Below are 21,762 nucleotides of genomic sequence, written 5' to 3'. Positions count from 1 at the left end.
GCCAAAACCTCAATCATGTTTCAATCCTTTCCCTAAGCTTCTCATGAAGAGTTTCTCCAAACCACTCTTAGCTTTAGAAGATTTATTATTAAAAACTATACTCTTCCTTACTGTAAAAATGACTTGAGTTTAAGTTTCAGTACACTTCTCCAACAGGAAATTATAAAAATCTCTAAATCTCTGTAAGTAGGAAAATAAATGTCTAAGTATCTTTCCAGTTATCTATACCTGTTCCCTTTTACTAGCACACAGGATTTCCCAGCGTCATGGCAATGTCTGTACAGCTATAAAGATACCAAAATCAAGTTTCCATTAGACCTAGTTCTATAACCACAGGAAGATTTTTTAAAAACCCATAAAATAAGATTCAGTGGCTGAATTTAATTAACCTTAAATGGATAAATCATCCAATCATAGATGAATGGGTCTCAAAGGACATTAGAAGAAAAATAATCACAGATAAGGGAGACTGCTAGATATTTAAAGCCTTAAAAGTATAAGCTAATTATAACTCATATAAATGCCACATAAATTCCCATGGTCATATAGCAGTAATATTTAACCATTCTAACTAGTAGCTTTCTGGAACCAGGTACCTACCTATACACACAGATTCCTAAGAATTCCCAATGAGTTAAATTCTATGGGAAAACTGCCAGTGTCTGTTATTACCAGTGCTCATACTGAGCAGAGAAACACCACCCCGTTACTAACATACTACATCAGTACATGAGTCACCTTAAAACAAGATTTTCCTCCTTTGTTTAAAAACAAGACAACTCTGTTCCAAGCAACATGTGATAAGGTACAAGTTTAGACAACTTTACCTTCAGCAGAAAACACCTGACAGCACTTGAACGAAAGCATATTACTGCTCTTAGAGTCTTCCTATCTATCACTGTTATTCTTCCTTTTAAATTTTGGATACTTAAGAGAAACGTTCAGAGGTTGCACACTTGCCGGTTGTAACCTGCAAAATTAGTACTTCCTCTAAGAAAAGGAGGGGGCGCTATTTGTCTTCCTACATGGCAATTTCTTAAGCTATATTTATGCTTTACTCTCTATATATGATTCATTATATTTAAGCACCACAATCTGACTCAAGTTACTGAAATCCCAAAGTATTTTAAGTAACAACTGCATGTTATGCAGACAGTAAGTGTACAAAGATTATCATATCCACTATCTATGTAATAAGTGCTTTTTTGTCAGTGGTGTAAGATCTTATAGACATATATGTCAACGCTGTAAAACAGATCACCTATAGCTGTTTATGCCTGAGTGTAGCTTTATCAGGTGAGTTTTATCATTAGGGCTTCCTGACTTGCATTCCACCTAATATCATTTTGTTCTTTTAAAAACTTTGTAACATAAATTTAAAATGAAGCAAAAACATTTTGCATTAAAAACCCCAAAATATTCTTCTGTGTAAATGACATACTTCACAATGTGAACAATAAAAAAAAAATAACATTAGCATAGTATTTCCGGGGATTATGTTAATTTTGGCCTATAAATTTGGAGGCAGTTATGTTAGAGTTTTCCCTTGAAATTCAACTCATAACCCTCATCTTAATCCCTAAAATAGTGACATTATGCCCTTGGCCACACTCATCTGTTATAAATTTTGGCTTGTGTGGCAGAAAAAAAAAATCGCCATAGGTCCATGGTGCACATCAGGAATCAAACTGAGCCCTGGACAACCTCAGTTTCTTTGTCCTCAAACATCACATGCTGTAACTAAGGTAAAAATAACAGCTACCATATATTGAAAGCTTAAAATGGCTAGGGTCTATGCTAAGCATCTCACAAATAATAACTCTAAAGTTGTACCAAATATGCATTTAATTTATGTAATTTGATTATATATGATCAGAATAGAATAAATAAATATGAGTGAAAATATAAATTATGTTATGGTGTACATAATTTTATCTGCACTGAACAAGTGCATGCAACAAAATGAGCATGAGATGGGAGAAACTATGTCCCCCTCAGGCAGTTTCTTACAGAGTTGTATGCCCAGCACCTTGAATATTGTTCTTTATGGGTGATTTAAGAAAATTTTTTCAAGGATAACTTTGACTATAATTTGATTTTTTCCTTATATGTATGCTAACTCTAGAACCCTGCTAAGGTGGGACTTCACCTCTCTCGTTTGGTCCTCATAAAGACACTGTGACATATGTACAACTATTAACCTCATCTTACAGAAGAATAAACATGCAGAGAGATTATGTAACTTGGTTGGCAGAGATAGGATCCAACTCAGATCTTTCTGATTCCAAAGCCTCTGCACTTAACCACTATGTTATATATGCCCATTTTCCAAATGAAGAATGAGAGGGTTAGAAAGATTAAGCGAACTTGTTCAATATTACACTGCTAGGAAATCTTTATACCAAGACTTAAATGCAAGCTTTCTGATTTCAAGTTAAACACTCTTGCTACATTGTAAAAAGAAATCTCATCTCTTTTCTACAAGGTTACCCTGGAAATCTAATAAAATAACTGATAGAAGCCAAAATGTGTAGTAGAGTACTAAAATGGGGAAAAAAATACTGTGGTAAAGTGTCCACAAACTAGTGAGTGACCCACAAGATAAATCTACACCATGAATATGTTCTGTTTAGCCCTCAAGATACATTTCTTTAAATTTCATTAGCTGTTATGATAGACATAGTTTGACAATAGCTGTCCCAAACATCCTTCTCCCTTGTTGCCACTCAATGATTAAGATGGAAAGTCATATACTGGCATATCCAGGATCTCTTGCAGCTAGAGCTAACCATGTAATCTAAGATCTGGCCAGAAACTTAAAAGAGAAGTCGTCTAGGAATGGTGGGGGTCGGGGAGGTTGGTTTCCACGAAAACTTCTGCTTTCCTAATTATATGTAAGGGTAACTGCTGGCACTGTACCTGTCCCCTTCATGCATCAAATATGGATGTACTGCCAGGAGCTACAACAGACATTTTTTACCTGGAGATAAACATAAAAATGGAAATCCAATACACTATTAAAGGCAGAACAGAAAGATATAAAGAACTTGGGTCCTTACGGAATTGTTAAACTGCTGAATGAGTTAGCCCTGAACTATATATCTGTGGAATTTCTGCTAGACAAACCAAAAATATTCTTATGGTTTGAACTTGGTCTTTGTTACCTGTAGCCAAAACCATTTCCAGACAATTCAGGTGCCAACATTTAAAAATCAAGAGATTTCACACAACAATCTGCATTACTAATGTTTCTTGAAATAGAAGACTTTTCCCACAACATTGGGTTTACACCCTCACTTGGTCACAATTGGCAGCCTCTGACAATAGAGCTTATAGTCTCCAATTAACCACAGGCCACATTTGGTTAGCTTCAATTTCAGTCATCTGCCTGATCCCACCAGCACATTTAAATGTGTGACCTTCTGTTTCATACCTCTGTGTATGTCTTGCCTAGAACCCAGGTGGCCACTTTGAATGCCTAGCATCTCAGAAAACCTCCAATCAATTCCTACTAAAGATGCAGTACAGGGTTTTTACTATAGCAAAAACTTTCCTGAAACTGCCCAAGAGATGAGTTATTTTCACCTTTATCCCTGGAACCAAACTCTGGAAACTATTTAACAATAAAATGAGGAGTTAAGAGTAGTCAGTTTTCTAGTTTTGGAATTCTGTGAGACTCTAGGAAGCAATATTTATGAATAAACCCCAAGATTTCAATAGCAATCAAAGGTTCAAGAAACCTCTTGGATTTCTTACATAGAAGTAGCAAGGATATATAAAAATCACTGCACCCCAAATCCCCCAAACAAGATACTGGGTTGTGATTCAGTTATCTTAACAGCAAGGTGAGCTTGCGCCACCACTGCACATTCCTGGTAAAATGCTTAGGGTTCTGCTTTCCAAAGCTTATAAGCCAGAATTTTTAAAAAGCCTCAGATGTCACAGGTGAGGGATGATGTTGTGGGACATTTCAAAAAGGCTGTCATTTAAGATAGCTAAATAATGCAGACTTTCACTAGAAGCAGTTTCAAGAAATGACACACATTTCAATTGCCAAAATACTATTTCTTGTTAGTTCTTTGGACGAATAATATAAATGAAGGGCTGAATTACTTTAAATATCATCCTTTTGTGCTCATTGAGCATTAAATTTTGGACTCATATGCTTAGTGCAAAAGTTCACTGCATCTTCATCTAAAAAATTTTTTTATAGCTTTAAGGGTAGATGTAGATAACCACAAACTACAGTTTTCCCTCTCTTCAAATGCACTTCATTAAGTATTACTTCATTACCATCACAAAGATCATTGTGCCAATTTCAATCCAAGGTACAACTTCTCATAAAGTGACACATCTGACAGTAAGACATATTTGACACAATTCAGTTAAGACTCAAATACATCACCTATAATAAATTTGCTTTGGAAGCCAAGCTACCATAATCTTTTAAAATTAAGTACTGTTATGTAATACTATACAAAAAGCAAAGAATTAAATCTACTTAACATTAGTACTCACTAGCAGTTACTGAACATTCACTATGCTATAGTCCCAGATACTGTTTTAAGCATTCATTTAGTTATTTCATGAAAGCCAACAATAATCCTGTAAGGTAAGGAAACTGAAGCTTAAAAAGGTGATTTGCCCTAAGCCTATACCTAGGCTACACCTAGGTGGAGAGAGCTAGGATTTTAACCCAGAATTTGGCTCTAGAACCTAAAACCAATCTAACTATTATACTATAGTATAGTTTACATCCTTAAGAAAAAGTACTTAAGACATAAAATCATTATTAAATTAGCCAGAGAGGGAAGTTGTCCTTTTAGGTCTGATTTGGCAGGGAAGAAAAGCATACTGAGGGCCAGTGTACAAAATACTTTCTCTTCACAGAAATATAATCAAGAAAGTTTTAGCAGCATTAAAAAAAAGTTATTATTTCAATATCACTGTCACAATGGCTACCAATCTTTTTTTTTCTATTTTTAATCTTTTATTTTTTTTAACATTTTTATTGATTTATAATCATTTTACAATGTTGTGTCAAATTCCAGTGTAGAGCACAATTTTTCAGTTATACATGAACATATATTCATTGTCACATGGCTACCAATCTTGAAGAAATTCTGCTCGCAAATTCCAAATGGTATGTCAGAAAATCAGTAATAAATAAAGTGCTTAAAGTAAGTAATAAATAAAGTGCTTAAGTAAGTAATAATTAAATATGCTTAAGCAGGCATAAAGCAAAATGAGAAAAGAGAACTTTCCAATTTTAGGGAGGGGTCAAAGATAGCTAGCTTATAAGGCTTACATTTTCAAATAACACTTTTGTATATTCAACTATTTTCCAAAGGCAACTGTCCATTTCAATAATTTTTCCTTTACCTTTGGACCATATATGATCCAATTCTGTATTATAAAGGTTTCACTTTGGAGTCCACACAACCATTGCAAAAAGCTATTTCTAATTACAGAATCCCTATTATGGTTATTTCAGGACTGTGAGCCACAAATAGAATACAAAATTTATAAGTACAAAATCAAATAGGAGATTTCAGTATAATCAGCAGAATGAAGAAAGAATAAAACACAGAACCTCTATCATCCAATTTTCTAGATCACATGGTTCAAGATAAGGCAACTTGTTTTATAAAGGGGACACTGTGGGGAAGGTATAGCTCAAGTGGTAGAGTGCATGCTTAGCATGCACAAGGTCCTGGATTCAATCCCCAGTACCTCCTCCAAAAAATAAATAAATAAATCTAATTACCCCCCCCCAAAAACAAAACAAAACAAAAAAAAATTAAAAAACAAAAAAGAGGACACTGTACCAGAAGCTTAAATGATATAAAGTCTTATGCACAGTAGGGACTTAAATGTTTGCAAATTAATGCAATTCAATAAAGTGAAAAAAATCTACAGGAAAAAAAAAGCATAAGCCTGGTAACTGTTAAAACACAAACTTTTTCTAAGTGCCTTGAATCACCTGAAAGGACGACTAGAAACAAACCAAAGACTAATTTGGCGAGCAACAACTCTTATTTCTAACTTTCCATGTACTGGTATTCTAAATAAGTTCATGCAACATAGAGGTTCAAATCATCTTTGTGCCTTTAGAGTTTTGCACCACAACTATAGTTTTCTATTAGACAATTCAAAAACACAAGAAGACCTTCCCTGATTTTAATAAAATTCTTATTTTTTTAATCTTATATTCTACAAAAATGGTGCTTAAGTGGAAATCTTCTAAGGATATTTTCTTTCCCATAAGGGCCCTATATTTAATTTTCAAGATTCTGTATCTTCCAAGAATGTTTTGTAAGCAAGTGGAGGAGTTCCTGGATTTTTCAGCCACACCTTGCCTAACTAGACTTCCTTTATAGCCAGTACAGTTTCCTTTGAAGTTTAATTAAAACCACAGAATTATCTTAAATGCTCAGAGTTGAGAAAGTTGCAGTTGTACAAAACAGATCAAGAAAACAAATCAAAATATTGTGCTCATTTAAATTTAAGTATAATATTTTCCAGTACTCTCTCTAGGAAGAAATAAGTTGTCTCTCTTTTGTGGCAGAGTTCAATAATAAAAACTGTAATCAAAATGCAACCAAAGTCTGAACCAAAGCATTCTTGTTATATCATATGTGAGTTAATCCAGCTTCTTTGGAAATGCACCTTCAAAAAGCTGCATTCAATTTCTACTGCCAACTGCTTGGTATAGCTGGATTAGACAGATCATTCTTCTCACCTTTATTTCCTTGTACGAAGATATATTTAAACTCACGAATACATTCAATATCCTCAGATTCTCCATATTTTTAAACAAATCTGTCAATTTCTGTTCTGTTCTGCCACACGATTCACAACCCCGATCATTAAAAACACCAACATATTCAGCTTTTGATTTGACTATACCAACTGAGATGACCACTTGCAATGATCTTTGCTACCATATAGCAAAGCATCCAGTAGATTAATATGCTGCTAAGCATGGCCTAGTAAACTGATAAGGGAAAAAGGTTTTTAAGATTATAGTTGTGTTAATCATTCTGTATGGTGCGCCAGGGTCATTACAATATCATACACAACATACTTTGTCATAGAGATTGGCAACTAGAGCTGAGATTCCCCAATTTAAAAAATACAGCTATTATTGAGTTAAAAAAAATTTAAAGAAAAAAAGAGAAACTAACTTCTGAAATTGGCCATTCACTTGAATTATACTGTCATAAAGCAAATATTCTCCCCACCAAATTTGTGTTATAATGAAAAATTGCTTAATAATCAAATAGCAACCCTAAATCATAATCATTATAAAAATGACTAATACTTCATGAGTGCATGCTTATTTGGTGCCAGGCATGATGCTAAGGCATTCTGTCATTTAATGCTAATTTCTGTGAAAGAAGTACTATTATTAGCTCTATTTTACAGATGGCCAAACCGAAGCACAGAACAGTTTAAGTGATTTATCTAAGTCTAGTAAATTGTAAAGCCAAGGTTCAGATTCAGGAAGGCTGTTTTCAGACCTTACATTCTTAACCACTATGCTAGACTGCTTCATGTTGCTATAGGCAGTTTTGAAGCCTAAGAAGAGAGAAATGAAAATATTTTTAGGGCTTCCTCACCCTCGTGTGGTCTATATTAGAATCATTGGAAGATGCTACTTTTATAAACCACAATCACTTTCTTAAACCCCAAAGAATCAATGAACTTTCCTAATAAATTAACATAATGTGTTATGAGATGCTAACCTATGGTTTAGTTCTTGCCTGAGACATTCTAAGTATTGTAATTGTGAAGAAAGGGTTCTCCCAAATTGTTGCTCTTTCTATAAAAGTGTCTGAAGCAAAAATTGGAGAACCATTGCTCTGAAAATTAATTTGCACAGAACTGTCTTCCCTTAAACTTTAATAAATATAACTTCATACATTCACTTGTATGAATCGGTAAAAAAGAGGTTGTTGGCTTTGGGGTTTTGTTTTTTTTTTTTAAGTAGGGGATGATATGGAGGTGGGAGGGGAAGAATAGTTGAAGGGTAAGGTAGTATTTACAAACACACACTTTCCAAAGATAGAAGCTTCAATATCTGGTTATGATGCCTTAGACAACAATATCTTACAATAATCACCCTGTAGAAAAAAAGTGGCTTCTAATTGTGAATGGAACTGAAAGAGATTAACATTTAGAAGTAATTAATATTTCTTTCATTTTCTTAGCTGCAAAAATCTTTTGCTCCTCCATCTTTTCCAGTTAGTCTGTTACACATTCTCCCTGTCCAGTATCCCCTACAGAAGTGATATCTTCTTTCCACGTTGACACTTGGTTTGTGCCTCTCCTATTGTACTCACCACACTAGGTTTTTTGTTTTTGTTTTTGTTTTTTAACATATGTTTAGTTTTTAGCTGCCTTCCCCCACTAGGAATTTGACCTGAATATTCTAAGGCAAGGATAATGCTTTGTATCATCCCATAGCATTTGAGAAGACTTTCAACAAACTTCTCCTGAACTGAGTTTATCAAGTACCAAAGCATAAGCAGCAAAATGACTCAAATTGCAGTGATTTAAACTGAAGCAGGGCAGTGTTCGCTTTGGCAGCACATGTACTAAATGAAAGCAGGGCAAATATGAAGCAAAATGGTCAAAAAAAAAAAAAAAAAAAAAAGGAAGAAACCAAACACCAAGACTAATTCTAACATACAGAAGGTAATTTAGTCTAGTAGTTGCTCTGAGGGTGACAACCAAAATTTAAATCCCAGCTCTGCCACTACTAGCTGCAGGAGTCTAGACACTTCTCTGAAAAATCAGCTGCTTCATCTGTAAAATGGAAACAATAACAGTACTTCTTCAAATTGCTGTTGTGATGCCTGTTAGTACCAAACCCAGTGTCTACGGCACAGGAAACACTTAAAACATGGTAGCTATACAGTTGTACTCTAATCTTTCTCACCCATATCACAAATTTTAACAAATTCATTTTAATATTCACTTTAATTTTATATATATATATATATGTATATATATATATATACACACACACACACACACACACACACACACATATGGTAAAAGTAAGTGCACATATGTTACAATTTAGAAGAAATTATCTTTACTTCTCCAGCCCCATTTTCTGCACTTTACATGGCATCAGCATTGTACTGCTTGTGGTTTCCAGCACACATGTGCCATTTCTAGCCCTGTGCCTTAAGTTTATGCTTAGAAATGCCTGCCTCCCTCCTGCTACTCACCCCAACCATCTGATTGCTGGCCAACTCCACTCACTCTTTAACGCTTAACTCAGAAGTCCTTGCTCACCACCTTTCTCTTCCTCAAGGCTTATATATCATTTGTTATTACTACACTGTACTCTAATGACTTATTTAATACCAACCTTTCCACTTTTATTCTAAGCTTCCTGAGGCCAGCGACTAACTGGCTGTTGGATCCCCAGTCCTGGCATGAAGGAATAAGTAAATGGATACCTTCAGAATCAAGTATAACATAGGCAACAAGAAGGTACTAAATTACTTTTTTAAATTGAATCCAACAGCTCCATAAATCTAGGCACAGTACTACTTTTCCCATTTGTTTCTAAGCATATTCTCCCCCACACAGTAAATGTTTCACTTTCAGGAAATCTAGGGAACCATGAGACCTTTCACTACATTTTAGAGCCAAGATCACATCACCAGACTTTCTCTTGACAAACAGGAAAATGAGGGACACTGTGAACAGCAGCTGTACTGCTCAGCTGGGCAAGAAAATGCAGGGCAGTTGGTAAACGTATCTGAAAAGGACTCAGTGCTGGGAACCAGAGGGAGAAAATGGATGGCATTACCTGCACAAAATAGCACTCATTACATATTTGCTGATTACCAAGATTCCTTAAGTTTCTCCTCCTATGTACACCTGACCTGTGGCATATTTCAAATGGAGTAAAGAGTCTTATCAACAATAATTTTTTTTTGGAAATAGTTTCCCTACTGCAGCTATGTTTTTTTAATGAATGAATAAATGAAAAACACAGACATGCAAATGGGCTAGGCACTGTGTAGCCAACAGGATGACAGGCATTTAGTGGAAAAACAGCAAGGCTCTAAGCTGCTGGAACCAGGAATCATATTTAATGGTGCTATATAGGAAGGCACTGTGGGCTCTGCATGGTGCCTTTTTCAAGCTGGGCCTAGTCTAAAATCTGCTCCATCTCACTTAGGCATATAGAAAGGACAAGAGACTTGATATTTTTTGAGTACCAAAGTCCTGTTCTTTCTCTGGACTTCCCAGACACCTGTCAAATTTTAAAATCTAAATTAGTTTAAACTTATTTTTCTGTCAGAGCAGTTCAATGAATACTAAGTAATATGTGCTAAATTAAATTCCTGTGGGTCTAGCGCTGGAATTACACTGGAACACACTCTAGTTTGTACTCCAATGTAGTATTTCCCACTGGTAAAATTACACACCATCAGAAAAAAGGAGTGATTATTTTATAAAATGAACTGGGACACGTTCACTATTTGGAAGAAAATTAATATTTACCTCATACCATGTAGTAAAATTAATTTCAGATGATTAAAGTTAAATATAAAAATATACTATAAAATAACAAGAAAATATATGTGAATATTTCTCTACTCTATTGATGGAAAATTGAACTAAGTAGAAAAACAATGGAAACACACACACACAAACTTTGAATTGACAGCATTAAAATTTTATAAATGTCTGCACATCAAAATGAATGAAAAACAAACTAACAAAACAAAATGACAACTGGAAATCAAGGCAAAAAGTGCAACATAACAGAAAAAGGTTGATATACTTAGTATATAAAGAACATTTATAAATCAGTATGGCAAAAATAATTATCCACAGAGAAAGTGGACTAATCACATGAATGAGTTAAAAAACAGGGACTATAAAACAAATAACGATAAATGTTTGGAAAATGTTTAACATCTGATTTTAAAAATGTAAATTAAAATAACAATAAAATACTAGTGGTTAAGTGGAAGGGTTCTGGTGTCAGACACCAAACCTATAATCCTAGGCAACTCATTTTACTTCTTTGAGTCACAATTTTCTTTGTAAATTAGACATAATAATAATACCTACGCCACAGGAGTGATGTAAAAATTAAACAATATGATGCATGTATGGTACTTAGCACAGTGTCTGGTACACAGCAAATGTTCAATAAACAAGAGCATCTTATGATAAAGAAAATGAATGATGACAATACTCAGGGCTGATGAGGGTACAATGAAGCAGACATTTTTATACAGTTGTCAACAAAGCTTGATTCAACCTTATGGAGGACACTTTAGCACTATGTATCAAAATTCTTAAGGGTAGTCATACTTTGGGGGCTTCTGGGAACAGAACAATGCTTAAAAACAATGAAAGAACTCAAAATGGAAAAAACTGCTAAATACGACTATATCCATCAACTCATCCATTTATCCCTACGTCCAGTATTTTTGACCCTGGCAATTCAAAAATATGCAAACATACCCAGCCCCTGGCTTAAAGGTTAGCTGGGGAGATAAGCAGTCAAACAATCAAGTAAAATAAAGAGATAAGAGCCACGACGGGTAAGTATAGGGTGCTATGGTGCACATAGAAGGAGCACCTACCATAGTCTGAGAGTGGAGTCAGGGAAGCTTCCCAGAAGAAGTGACATTTAAGCTGGGACCTGAAGGATGAGTAGGAATTAGTCAGGTAAAGAGATGAAAGAGAAGTGTTCCAGGTAAAGGGAACAGCATGTGCAAAAGCCTAGAGATCAAAGGGAGCGTGGCATGTCAGCTTGACTGAGCAGTGTGCAAGGCAGGGACTTGGGAAGAGACAAGGTTGAAGAGGTAAGCAAGGTTGGTTCACTAAAAGTCGTGAGAGCAAAACTCTGGAGTGCAGACTTTATTCTAAGAGCAATACAGACAGTTAAAAAGCAAACAGTTTTCATAAATATAATAAAGGATTAATATAAGGTATCAAGAGGATATACAGATTGAAAAGAATGAACAAATAGCTTATAAAATGGAAATATAGGATTGTAGTGAAGGTTGTACAATACTATAAGTTTACTAAAAATCACTGAATTGTACACTTATTAAAAGTTTTATTTTAGGGTTTATAGACTATACTTCAGTAAAGTTATCTTTTTAAAAAGTTAACAGAAATGCCTAATAAATGTCTGAAAAATATTCAACTTGTCTAATGATACACATATCAAGCCAACTTGGTTCTACTGTTTATCCTGAAAAATTACCAATGATTAACAATGAAATGAGACTATCCAGTGTTAATAAGACTAGGAGAAATGAGCATTCTTATACTATGTTTGCTGGAATAAGTGTTAACTGAAAACAACTTTCCCAGAAAGTATAAATATGTAACAGGAGTCTTAAAATTGTTTATACTCTGTGATCCAATAACTATTTCTTGAAATCTTAAATGTTCCAAAATGCTATCAAATATTTATGCACAACGATGTTCACTGAGATGTAATTTATAATAGCAAAAACAAAAGTTAGAAAAAACCTAGATATTCACCAATAATGGAATGGTTAAATGAGTTTTTAATATAACTACTCAATGCAGCTATTTAGGTGATTTGGCAATACATCTATGACATTATATACCAAGCTTTTAAAAAACTATACAAAATTAATATATACAGCAGCATTTCAGCTATGTAAAATATATGCACAGCTATATAGCACATATCTCTTATTCTCTCTTCTGTGCTTTTCCATATTTTCCAAATTTCCTACAGTTGGAATGTATTATTTCTATAGTTTAAGGAAGTTTATAAAGTTGTCCTCAAAAAATTAAAAAGTATAACTTTTGAGTATTACTTTATATAAATCAATGTCATAATTACTATGGTTTTATTTTCTCTGCCTAGGAAGACAAGTATGGTCATATTTGAATATATATAATTCAATAATATCTTATTTATCCCACATCATCAGGAAATGATACATGTATATAAGATACATACAGATATGAGATATTTATATATATAAATGAGTTTCCCAATTAATTAAAATATGCATCTTAAACATCAAAACTTTGGTGAGAATTGGATGGATCTCTATTTAAAAATATACTTCACTCAATCCTGACTGCTTAAATCAAGACAAAACAAGATTAAGACTCCCTATGATGATTTGGGGTCATGATTATAACCATATAATAATTGCTCTGAAGGAGTACTAGGTTTTAGAGGGGTATCTGTCCGTACGTTAAATAGTCCCTAACTACTAAATTTTTTCTGAGGCCAGCTGTTAATAGGTTTTCTTCCTCCTCCCTTACTGTAAAACCATCAGCTATCATTTCCCAGAACTATAAGGAGGCTGCCTTTAGCAGCACTTGCCACTTTCCATTCCTATCTTGCTGTTGGTAATCTTCTAGGAGTAAGGAAGTTAAATACCCAAGTTTATAAGATTTCTGTGTAAACTAAGAGATAATAGGCTTCAAATAAGGATATTATCTTTTTTGTGATTTGTACAGACTTGCATGATTCCATCCTGGACAGTCAAGACAGACAGTTAAAACAGACAGTATATAAATGAACTCCAAAGATAGTGTGAGTTCTTGATTGTATCTCAAGTGTTGGTTTCTCTACTATACTGGCAGTCAAGTTTTCAGGATCAGAAACTCATATGCTGCTCCTCCTATCACACCATGGAAAGAGATGTGTACCCAGAGCCAAGAAACTCAGTTCTAGTGCAAGTTCTTATACCAACCAGTTTTGTAACCTTTAGCAAGCCTTTTAACCGTGGTATCTGTCCTGCATAATTTTTGAGGCTATTCTAGAATTAAATTAGACCATGAACACAAAACCACTCTGAAAAGTGTAAAGCACTATACAAAAGTAAAAGATTTTTATGGTATTTCACTGTGTTTATATTACCCTGGATCAGTATAGATATCCATTCAGAAGATTCATACCAGAAAGAAGGTAAGATAATTCTTAAATTGCCCCCAATTTATTAGGAAACATCTATTATCTAGGAAGAACAATACATTCCAAGAGTTGTTGTCTCTGATTCCTCCTCCACTATATCCAATCAGTTCCAGGTCCTTTGTGTTTTTCTCCACAATCACTTACACCTGTCCCTTTCTTTCCTTTCTTTCACATTTCCAGGCCATTATTATCTCACACCTGGGCTACTGTAAAAAAAAAGTCTCTAGCTGGCTCCACTCATGCCTTCCTCCCTCAATTCCCTCCAGCCCACAACTGCTAAATTAATTTCCTTAAAACATCACTGCGATCATATCTACTCAAAAACCTCTAAGGACTCTCCATTACCTTCACTATCAAGTTCAAATTCCTAAGTTCAGCAGTCTTTTTGCAGCTCTAGCTGCCTCCTCACCTTTATCCATTACTAGTCTTCCAAACAAATCCTTTCTCAACCACAATTTAGGTCCTTCAGATATATGCCTTGTATGTTTCTGCCTCTAAAGTCTTAGTGTACACAGCTTCTCTCCACCTAGAATACTCTACTTCCCAGCTTCCGTATCAGCCTATAAAAATTCAACTATCCTTCAAGGCTTAGTTTAAGAGGCATTAACTACATATACTTCTCTCTGACTACCAGAATGGAAAAAGATGGAAGATTCTAAAGTTAGACACATTTGGGTTTGAATTATAGCTTCAACAGCTGAGTGTCACTGGGTACATTCCTTAATAGCTCTTTGCCTCTGTTTCATCCGTAAGATGGGGATGATAGCAATTTCCTCAGGCATATTGTGCAGAGTAAATAAAATAATCCGTGTTAAGAACTTAGCATGGTGCCTGGCATAGAAGTAGACCCAAGAAATGTTAGATACCATTAGTATTACTATTGCTATTAGTGAATTTATCTTAATTTGAATTCAGACAATACTTACGGCCATTACAAACTGGCTGTTCATGTACATAACAGTAACATTCCCCTCACTCTCCTTTTCTACCCTCTCACCTGACCTTTGTTCCTCCTCCTGTTCCCTTTCCTCTCCCTCTCCCTCCCAAGATTACATAACCCTGATGGACAGGGTGATTATCTTACACATCTTAGTACTATAATAGTCATTCACACCCAGTAGATGATCAATAGATTTGTTTAATCTCTAATGAAAGAATACAGAAGAACTGGCAGTATTAAAATGTCTTACCTCCTATAGTAAAAAAGCATAATAGAATGCTTAAAATGATTAATTAAAAAAATCTAAATTTCCAGCCTCACAAAATTAAATCTCTCCTTTCATAGTTCTGTAGATTCTTTCTGCTCTTTTCAAAAACAAACAACTCAACCTATTCATGCAGCAAGAGATGCAACAGCAAATATATGCAGGTCAGACAGTAGCCAAATACTGGAACACAAGAACCACGAGATAATTCAGCTGAATGAGCTCTCGGTGAAGTGGAATAGGAAGGCAGTTTAAAGGGAAAGGTAACTGGCTCATAGACATGCTAACAATGCTGACTGTTTCTCACACAGACACACACACCAGTCCTATGATTCTTTTGCTCCCAGGGCCACATATAAATGACTGAAATAACCAGGCTACTATAGCAAGTCAGTGGAGAAATATCAGTCATTTAGCACAACAACTGAGCTTACCACACGATCAATTTAATTACCTATGTCAAAAGTGTCTATTAACGTACCTCAAGATTCTAAAATAACCAAGTTTGGGCTAATTGAGTCATATCAAGTAGATATGGTATTACTGTATACTAATCATTCACCTCAAAAAAATCAGTATGATAACTACATATATATATACACATATATATTATTATTATTATTATTATTACAACATAAGCTGTTTTCAACAATGCCCAGGGAAAATCATATCACTGTAATACTGGTTCCCAGTTTATCTGCATGACTCAACTAACCTTCAGTTGCCTTCTCATCCAAAATTAGGCCTGATAACCACTATCCTCAAAAGGTTTACTAGTGGAGTGAATTAAGATGATCCAATGGTATGTTGATGACCTTCCAAAAACTAGCATAAAGTACCATGTATAAGAATAACATATATTAAATTTCTATCCCTGTAATATTTGTCTTCAGAGGATCCTTAAATATTTTACTAGCTTTTAAGTGCAATTATTCTCAAATCACATAATCTTAAGAGTTGGAAAGAGGCTTAAAAATCCCCCATTGCAGGAATTCTTTATACCACCTCCTAGGCATAAAGGTTTTCCAGCCTTTACTTGAAACTTTCAGTAAAAGGCACTCACTATTTTGCAAGGCAGTCCACTCCACTGTCACAAAATTCTTCTTTACAATGATTGGAAATCTGCCTCCTTGAACTTCTATCCAAGAATCCTAGCTAGATCTGCTCTCTGGACCAACACAAGTAAGTTAACCTCTGAAGTATAATTATTTCTAGAATTAGGATATAGCTGCCAATTTGGTCATACAAAGTGCAAAAGTAAGCTCAGGAAAAAAAAGGAAACCACCACTATACACAACAAAATTTTGAAATTGAGGAAACTATGTTGAAATCACAAACCAGCATATTTTCAAGATATCAAAACTCACACCTGAGTTAACATATAAAAATTAAGAGTAACCCCATTTTTTTTTTACAGTGGAAGGTGGTACAGTGTTTACTGAATTCCTTTTTTGCGGGTTGAAACCACTAAAAATCCACCAACAGTTTTAAAATTACAGTTCTGTAGGAAGTTCAAAATGGTTTTTCCAATAGCTCATATTTTCATTCAATCTACTTCCCTTTAAAACATCTGGATTTTTTTTAAAAGATCCCATTTCGCCCCCCTGTGCAGTTATTTTATTTTAAAAAATATTTTCAGAAATAAATCCTAAAAGAATGGCGTGTAAAGGAGGGGGTGGGGTGGGGCGAGGAACCAAGGCAAAGCCGGGCCCAGCAGGAAAAGGCTGGTTACTGGGTATTTTCCTTCTGAAGCACGCTTCGCTGGCACAGGCATCTGAAGTAACGAGCCATACAAACACGACCCGAGAACAAGAATGATCATGAGCAATGAGTGTAAGGCATAAATGTCTCTAAGATGTAAATGAATTGGCACTGGTCATCAAGCAGCGCCAGATGCTTCGGGACCTCGTAGAGGGAAGGTAGGAGATTCAAGGAGGAGAGACCAGGGCCACCCTTTGGGGGAAAGGAGAAGGAAAGAAACCCAGGAGTAACTACTGTTCAGCAGTCCAATGAAGCCCGAAAGGACAGAGCACAAGAAAGACAGCAAGTGTCCAGGGAGAAGGCACACATCCGAGAGCCCGAAGAAGGGCGTGCAGTGTGCGAATAGTAAACGGCTCCATGAAATGGGTGCCAGTAAGGGGTTGTGGGTGTGTGTAAGGGACAACGCAGGAGTCCCAGGGTCCTCTCCCTGCAGCAACAGAGGGTAAAGGAAGGGGGAGGGTGAAAAGCAAGAATGACTCATTCCCGAAAGGAAGTGCTCAAGCCGGAGGAAGGCATGCCACAGGGGGGTTATGGGCGAGGACTGTGAGGCGCTAGGTGCCCAGAGTGATGGGGACAAAATCAGCGTCCTGTGGTTCCTGCAGCTCATTTTTAAGATGGGAGGTGTGGGGGGTTCGCGGCAGCAGAGTGCCAAGGCCTGGGAAGCGGCGCTGCGCGTGCGCAGTGGCGCTCGGCGGGACCCGCTGAGGCAAAGCGGAGCCGCAGTGACAGAAGCGAGCGGAGCGGCCGCCGGGAGGCACTCACCGAAGCGCAGGGGCTGGAGGTAGTGCTGGGGGTAGGCGACCGCTGGACCGTGACCAAAGCCATCTAGGCGCTGCTGGGCTGTTCCGGGCAGGGCATTCTTGTCCTGAGTGTGGGGGGCGGGAGGGTGACGGAGCCGGGATGGGGCAAGGGGTGTGGGGTGGGGGTGAGGGGAACGGGAGGAGGAGGAGGCCGCGGGAACGGCCACAGGCTCCGCACCCACCACCGGACTCTCGCAGATTGACTCGCCGAACCGGCGGCTGGCGGGCGGGCGGGCGGGCGGGCGGTTCGGCAGCTGCGGGGCACAATGAGCGCTCCCAGTGCGCAGGCGCCACCTGTCAGCAACCGCCTCTCCCCTCCGCGCGCGTCGCCGCCTCTCCGTAACCCTTGAGTTGCCGGAAGCGGGCCGAGCGTGTGCGCCTTGGACCGCCGCCCCCTCCCGGCTTTCCTCCTTGGCGTTGGAATCGCGCTTTTGGCCACGCCAGGGCCTGTGGCGTGGGGTTGGGGTCCGGGCTCCGGGGCTGGGGGGGGGGGTGTCACTGGAGTCCCCACTCCTGAGGGACAACCGTTTTCTGAGGTGAGGCGCACAGCTTAACCCACCTCAGTGAAAAGAGACTGAGGTGAAAATCCTGAGGCAAACGTTTTATGGTGGGAAAAGGCGCTATGGGGTTTCAAAAGCTTTATCTGCACGGGGCTGGGACTTCCTGAGCTAGTAGATCCTCCCTTTGATCCGGCTGTTGGGGGCTTTTTCTGAGCCTTCCCCCTATTCTGTCTCCAAGTCCATGTTTTATGATGAGACTTTCCGAAAGGAAGAAAGATTTTAAATTTCATACCTCGGGAGTCTTCATGGTACCCTCGCGCTTCCTCTCTTACCCTGGCCCCTGTCTAAGGACTCATTCATTATTCCTGAGGTGCGGAGAGGCTGAGTGAGCCTGGGAGGCCGAGAAAGCTGGGCTCACAAGAGTTGTAAGGGTCCAACCTACTAGTTACCTCCAACTTACTTCCTGGTGGGAAGACACTCTCTTGACTAAGCAGGATTTGCTCACTGGGGTTTCTTTCCCTTCGTCTCTAGATTTCATTATTTCATAGACTGCGACATGCCAACTAAATATTTTAAAGAAATCGTTTTCTGAAAGATAAATCATCAGCTGAACATAAGCCGAGAATGTAATAAAAAATCAAGATTAAAAGTTGAGGGGGGGATCGCACTATGCAAATACCAGTTTGATTACACAGAGAAAGAGAGTTGACAAAGCTATTTCTCAGTTTGAGTGGGTGTGCTGCAAAATACAATCATACATATCAAAGCTGTAAAAACACACATTCAGGAGTTTGCAGTTATTAACCCACTGCCTCCTCTTTTGTCACTCAAACTGTCTTGGATCTTGTTGCTTCTTTTATATTGACAGAGCTGTCATGAGCTCTTTCTGGCTGCTGTATGGTTAAATGCCACTGGAGCCCTCTGTGCTGAGCCTTTGTTCTCTCCCTGGGGCCCTGTGGTTGAAGTAATTAGCAGGGAGGTTCCATCAAGAATCAGACACTGAGGGTCCCTGTACTGTACAGTCCTATGTAGAATGTACTGCAGAGAAGCCAGCTGGTAGGCTTTTGCCCCCTGGCGGTGGTCAAGAGTGCCTGCGAGACAAAATTAAACAAAGATGTGTGGTTCGCAGATTAAACAATCTGACTGTGTTTTTCCCAGAGCTACTTAGTAAACAGGAAAAGAGAAGACAAAGTTCAGGGGTAGGAACTTTGAACCAAAGCTTAGGAGATCAAACAGGAAGCTATATGCGTAGGCAAGAAATATACATAGCTGAAAGCTGAATGAACTGAACTAAGTGAAACATGCTTTATAAACCAAAGATTCATTCTAGAAAAAAATATTTTTCAAATCAATAGATCTTAGTAATGTACTTATATGTTAATTTTCTTACTGACTCAGGGACAGCAGCACTGTTATCTACTTTTGTGTAGCAATATAATCTTAGATTTTTTTGGAAGATGAGAGACTGAATTCCATTAACCTTACAGTGGGAAAGAGCACTACCCTAGGAATCAGAGGCCTGACTTCTAATTCCAGCTTTGTAAAACCTTGAGCAAATGACTTAAACTTTTTGAGCTTTAGTGTCTTCATTTCTACAGTGGAGCTGTAACTCACAGGATTCCTGTGATCAAATGAGATAATGTACTGTGAAGTGCAATAGAAACTGTAAAGCCCCATGTGTAATTAAAATAACTTTATTATTCTCTAAAGTTTGTTCCAAGTTCGGTCAGCTTTTGTTGAGTGTATCCCATGTGTAGAAAATGACATTAAGCAAAAATGGAATTAAAAAAAACTAAAAAGACATGATTCCATGGCTTTTCTTAACAATAAAAGTAGATTATTGATCAAGACATGTCTCATCTATAGGTAGGTATAAAACATCTTCAGCATATCTGAGGTAGTAAAATCCTGGTCAAAACTGAGATTATAGGGTACCCAAATTCACATAAGTTTTGTAACAGCAAGTTAATTTATTTGTGGGGGAAATATCTTCCTGGTATATGATGTTTTAAGGAAACTATTTGTTGCATGTTCATTAATTTATTCACCATTGATTGAGAAAATACAGAGCATGTAATATATACCAGTCACTGTTTTAAAAACAAAAGTCTATCTACCTCTCAGGAGCTCATAGCCTGTTAGCGGGGGGAAACACATCAAATAATTACAGTAGGGTTTAGTGGTACTGTTGTTTCAGTCACCTTCACATCTGCTAGGCCCCAAAGGAAATACATATATGGAAGTCTAGATATGTACAAAGTGCTTTAGAAACACAGAGAAGTTCTGGGCAAAGGTACACTTTATGATATTGGCTTTCAGGCTTTGGCTGCAGGTCCCAATATAGCACATTGTGAACTGATCTGTATCACATGTGAGCATTTGAAATCTATGCTCTCTGCCCCCATTTATACCTCTTCTTCCCTGGGCTGCACCCTGGTTCCTACTTGCTCTTCTGGTGATCTGAGGGAAGACGTATCTACTTCTAAAAGAAGGAAGATCCTAGAATCCTCATAATATGCTAGTTGAATTCCAGGAGAGGCTAACAGCAGCATTCCCAAAAGAGAGCCAAAGAGAAAAGTTCTCCTAGTTCTATTGATGGTGCCTTTATTCTTCCCACCTGTGATAATGGAAGCCTGTTGTGCCATTGGAGTTTATTTAACCCTTAATTTGTATCATCACTTCTACATGTGTGAAATTATGAGGGCACTTTTGAAATTTTTGAGATCAGTCAGCTGGTTTTGAAGCTTTAAGAACCTGATGAAAACTATTAACCATCTCTCCAGAAAGATTCACTTACATATTTCATCCCCACTGAAATCCATCAAGGAACCCCAGGTTAAGAATCCTGATCTAAAGTCAAAGCAGTGCTTCTCAACCTTTTTTTGTATCATGACATCCATAGAGATGATGATATTTGTTCAGCACACTGGGATAAGTTAAAGGGGATTTGGAGGCAACAATATGGGCCTTAATGAGAAAAGTTATTTTCTTTATATAATTATAATGAGAAAAAACATATTAAGGATAATATTAAATACTGAATTTGTACAAGTCTCTCAAAAATCTAATAGAAAACCTTAGATTGATTCTATAAACATAATATTTTCTATGTAGGGTTTTATGATTGAAATGGCAGCATGCAATTGCTGAACAAGACAGCTTAACAGTGATCACTTAGTAGTCATTATTAATGAGAAATTAGTTCATACAAATAGGTGAGAAATTTAAAAGTTTTCACAACAACTCAAAATTCACAAGTATAAATTATATCTAACTCTAATAGCTCTTACTTTTTCCCACTGGCAAATGTAATGTGGCAATATCTTACGAAAGTATGACTGGATTTAGAGTCCACTCAAACTTTTTTATATTAAATATATTTTACAAAATAATGACAAAACTCTGATTTACAGAGTGTGACTGTTATTAGAGCAATAATTCTGCAGCTAACTTGGATGTAACTAAAAGGGCACATCAGCCATAAACAAAGAGAAGAATTCAATGTTCATATGAAGAGAGAGATTGGGAGCAGA

The 21,762-nt window shown here is 37.0% G+C and overlaps 2 protein-coding genes across 4 annotated transcripts in view; one reads left to right on the top strand and one right to left on the bottom strand.

Annotated features, from left to right (window-relative positions):
• The window catches only part of SSH2 (slingshot protein phosphatase 2), a 215,607-nt gene extending 197,786 nt beyond the window's left edge, over positions 1 to 17,821 (bottom strand). For 2 of the 3 annotated variants that reach the window (XM_031468468.2, XM_031468470.2), the window contains exon 1: positions 17,692 to 17,820. In XM_031468468.2, the coding sequence (XP_031324328.1) occupies positions 17,692 to 17,754 (63 nt within the window). In that variant the 5' untranslated portion in view covers positions 17,755 to 17,820. Of the gene's footprint in view, positions 1 to 17,691 lie in introns of all 3 variants that reach the window. The other variant, XM_031468469.2, reaches the window with a different exon arrangement.
• Positions 17,597 to 21,762, top strand: part of EFCAB5 (EF-hand calcium binding domain 5) — an 83,727-nt gene continuing 79,561 nt past the window's right edge. The window contains exon 1 of the mRNA XM_031468467.2: positions 17,597 to 17,710. The gene's annotated coding sequence lies outside the window, so the exon portion shown is untranslated. The remainder of the gene's footprint in view (positions 17,711 to 21,762) is intronic.

Source organism: Camelus dromedarius, chromosome 16, assembly GCF_036321535.1.
Source record: "Camelus dromedarius isolate mCamDro1 chromosome 16, mCamDro1.pat, whole genome shotgun sequence".
NCBI lineage: Eukaryota > Metazoa > Chordata > Mammalia > Artiodactyla > Camelidae > Camelus > Camelus dromedarius.
This window is presented reverse-complemented; position numbering and strand designations above follow the sequence as displayed.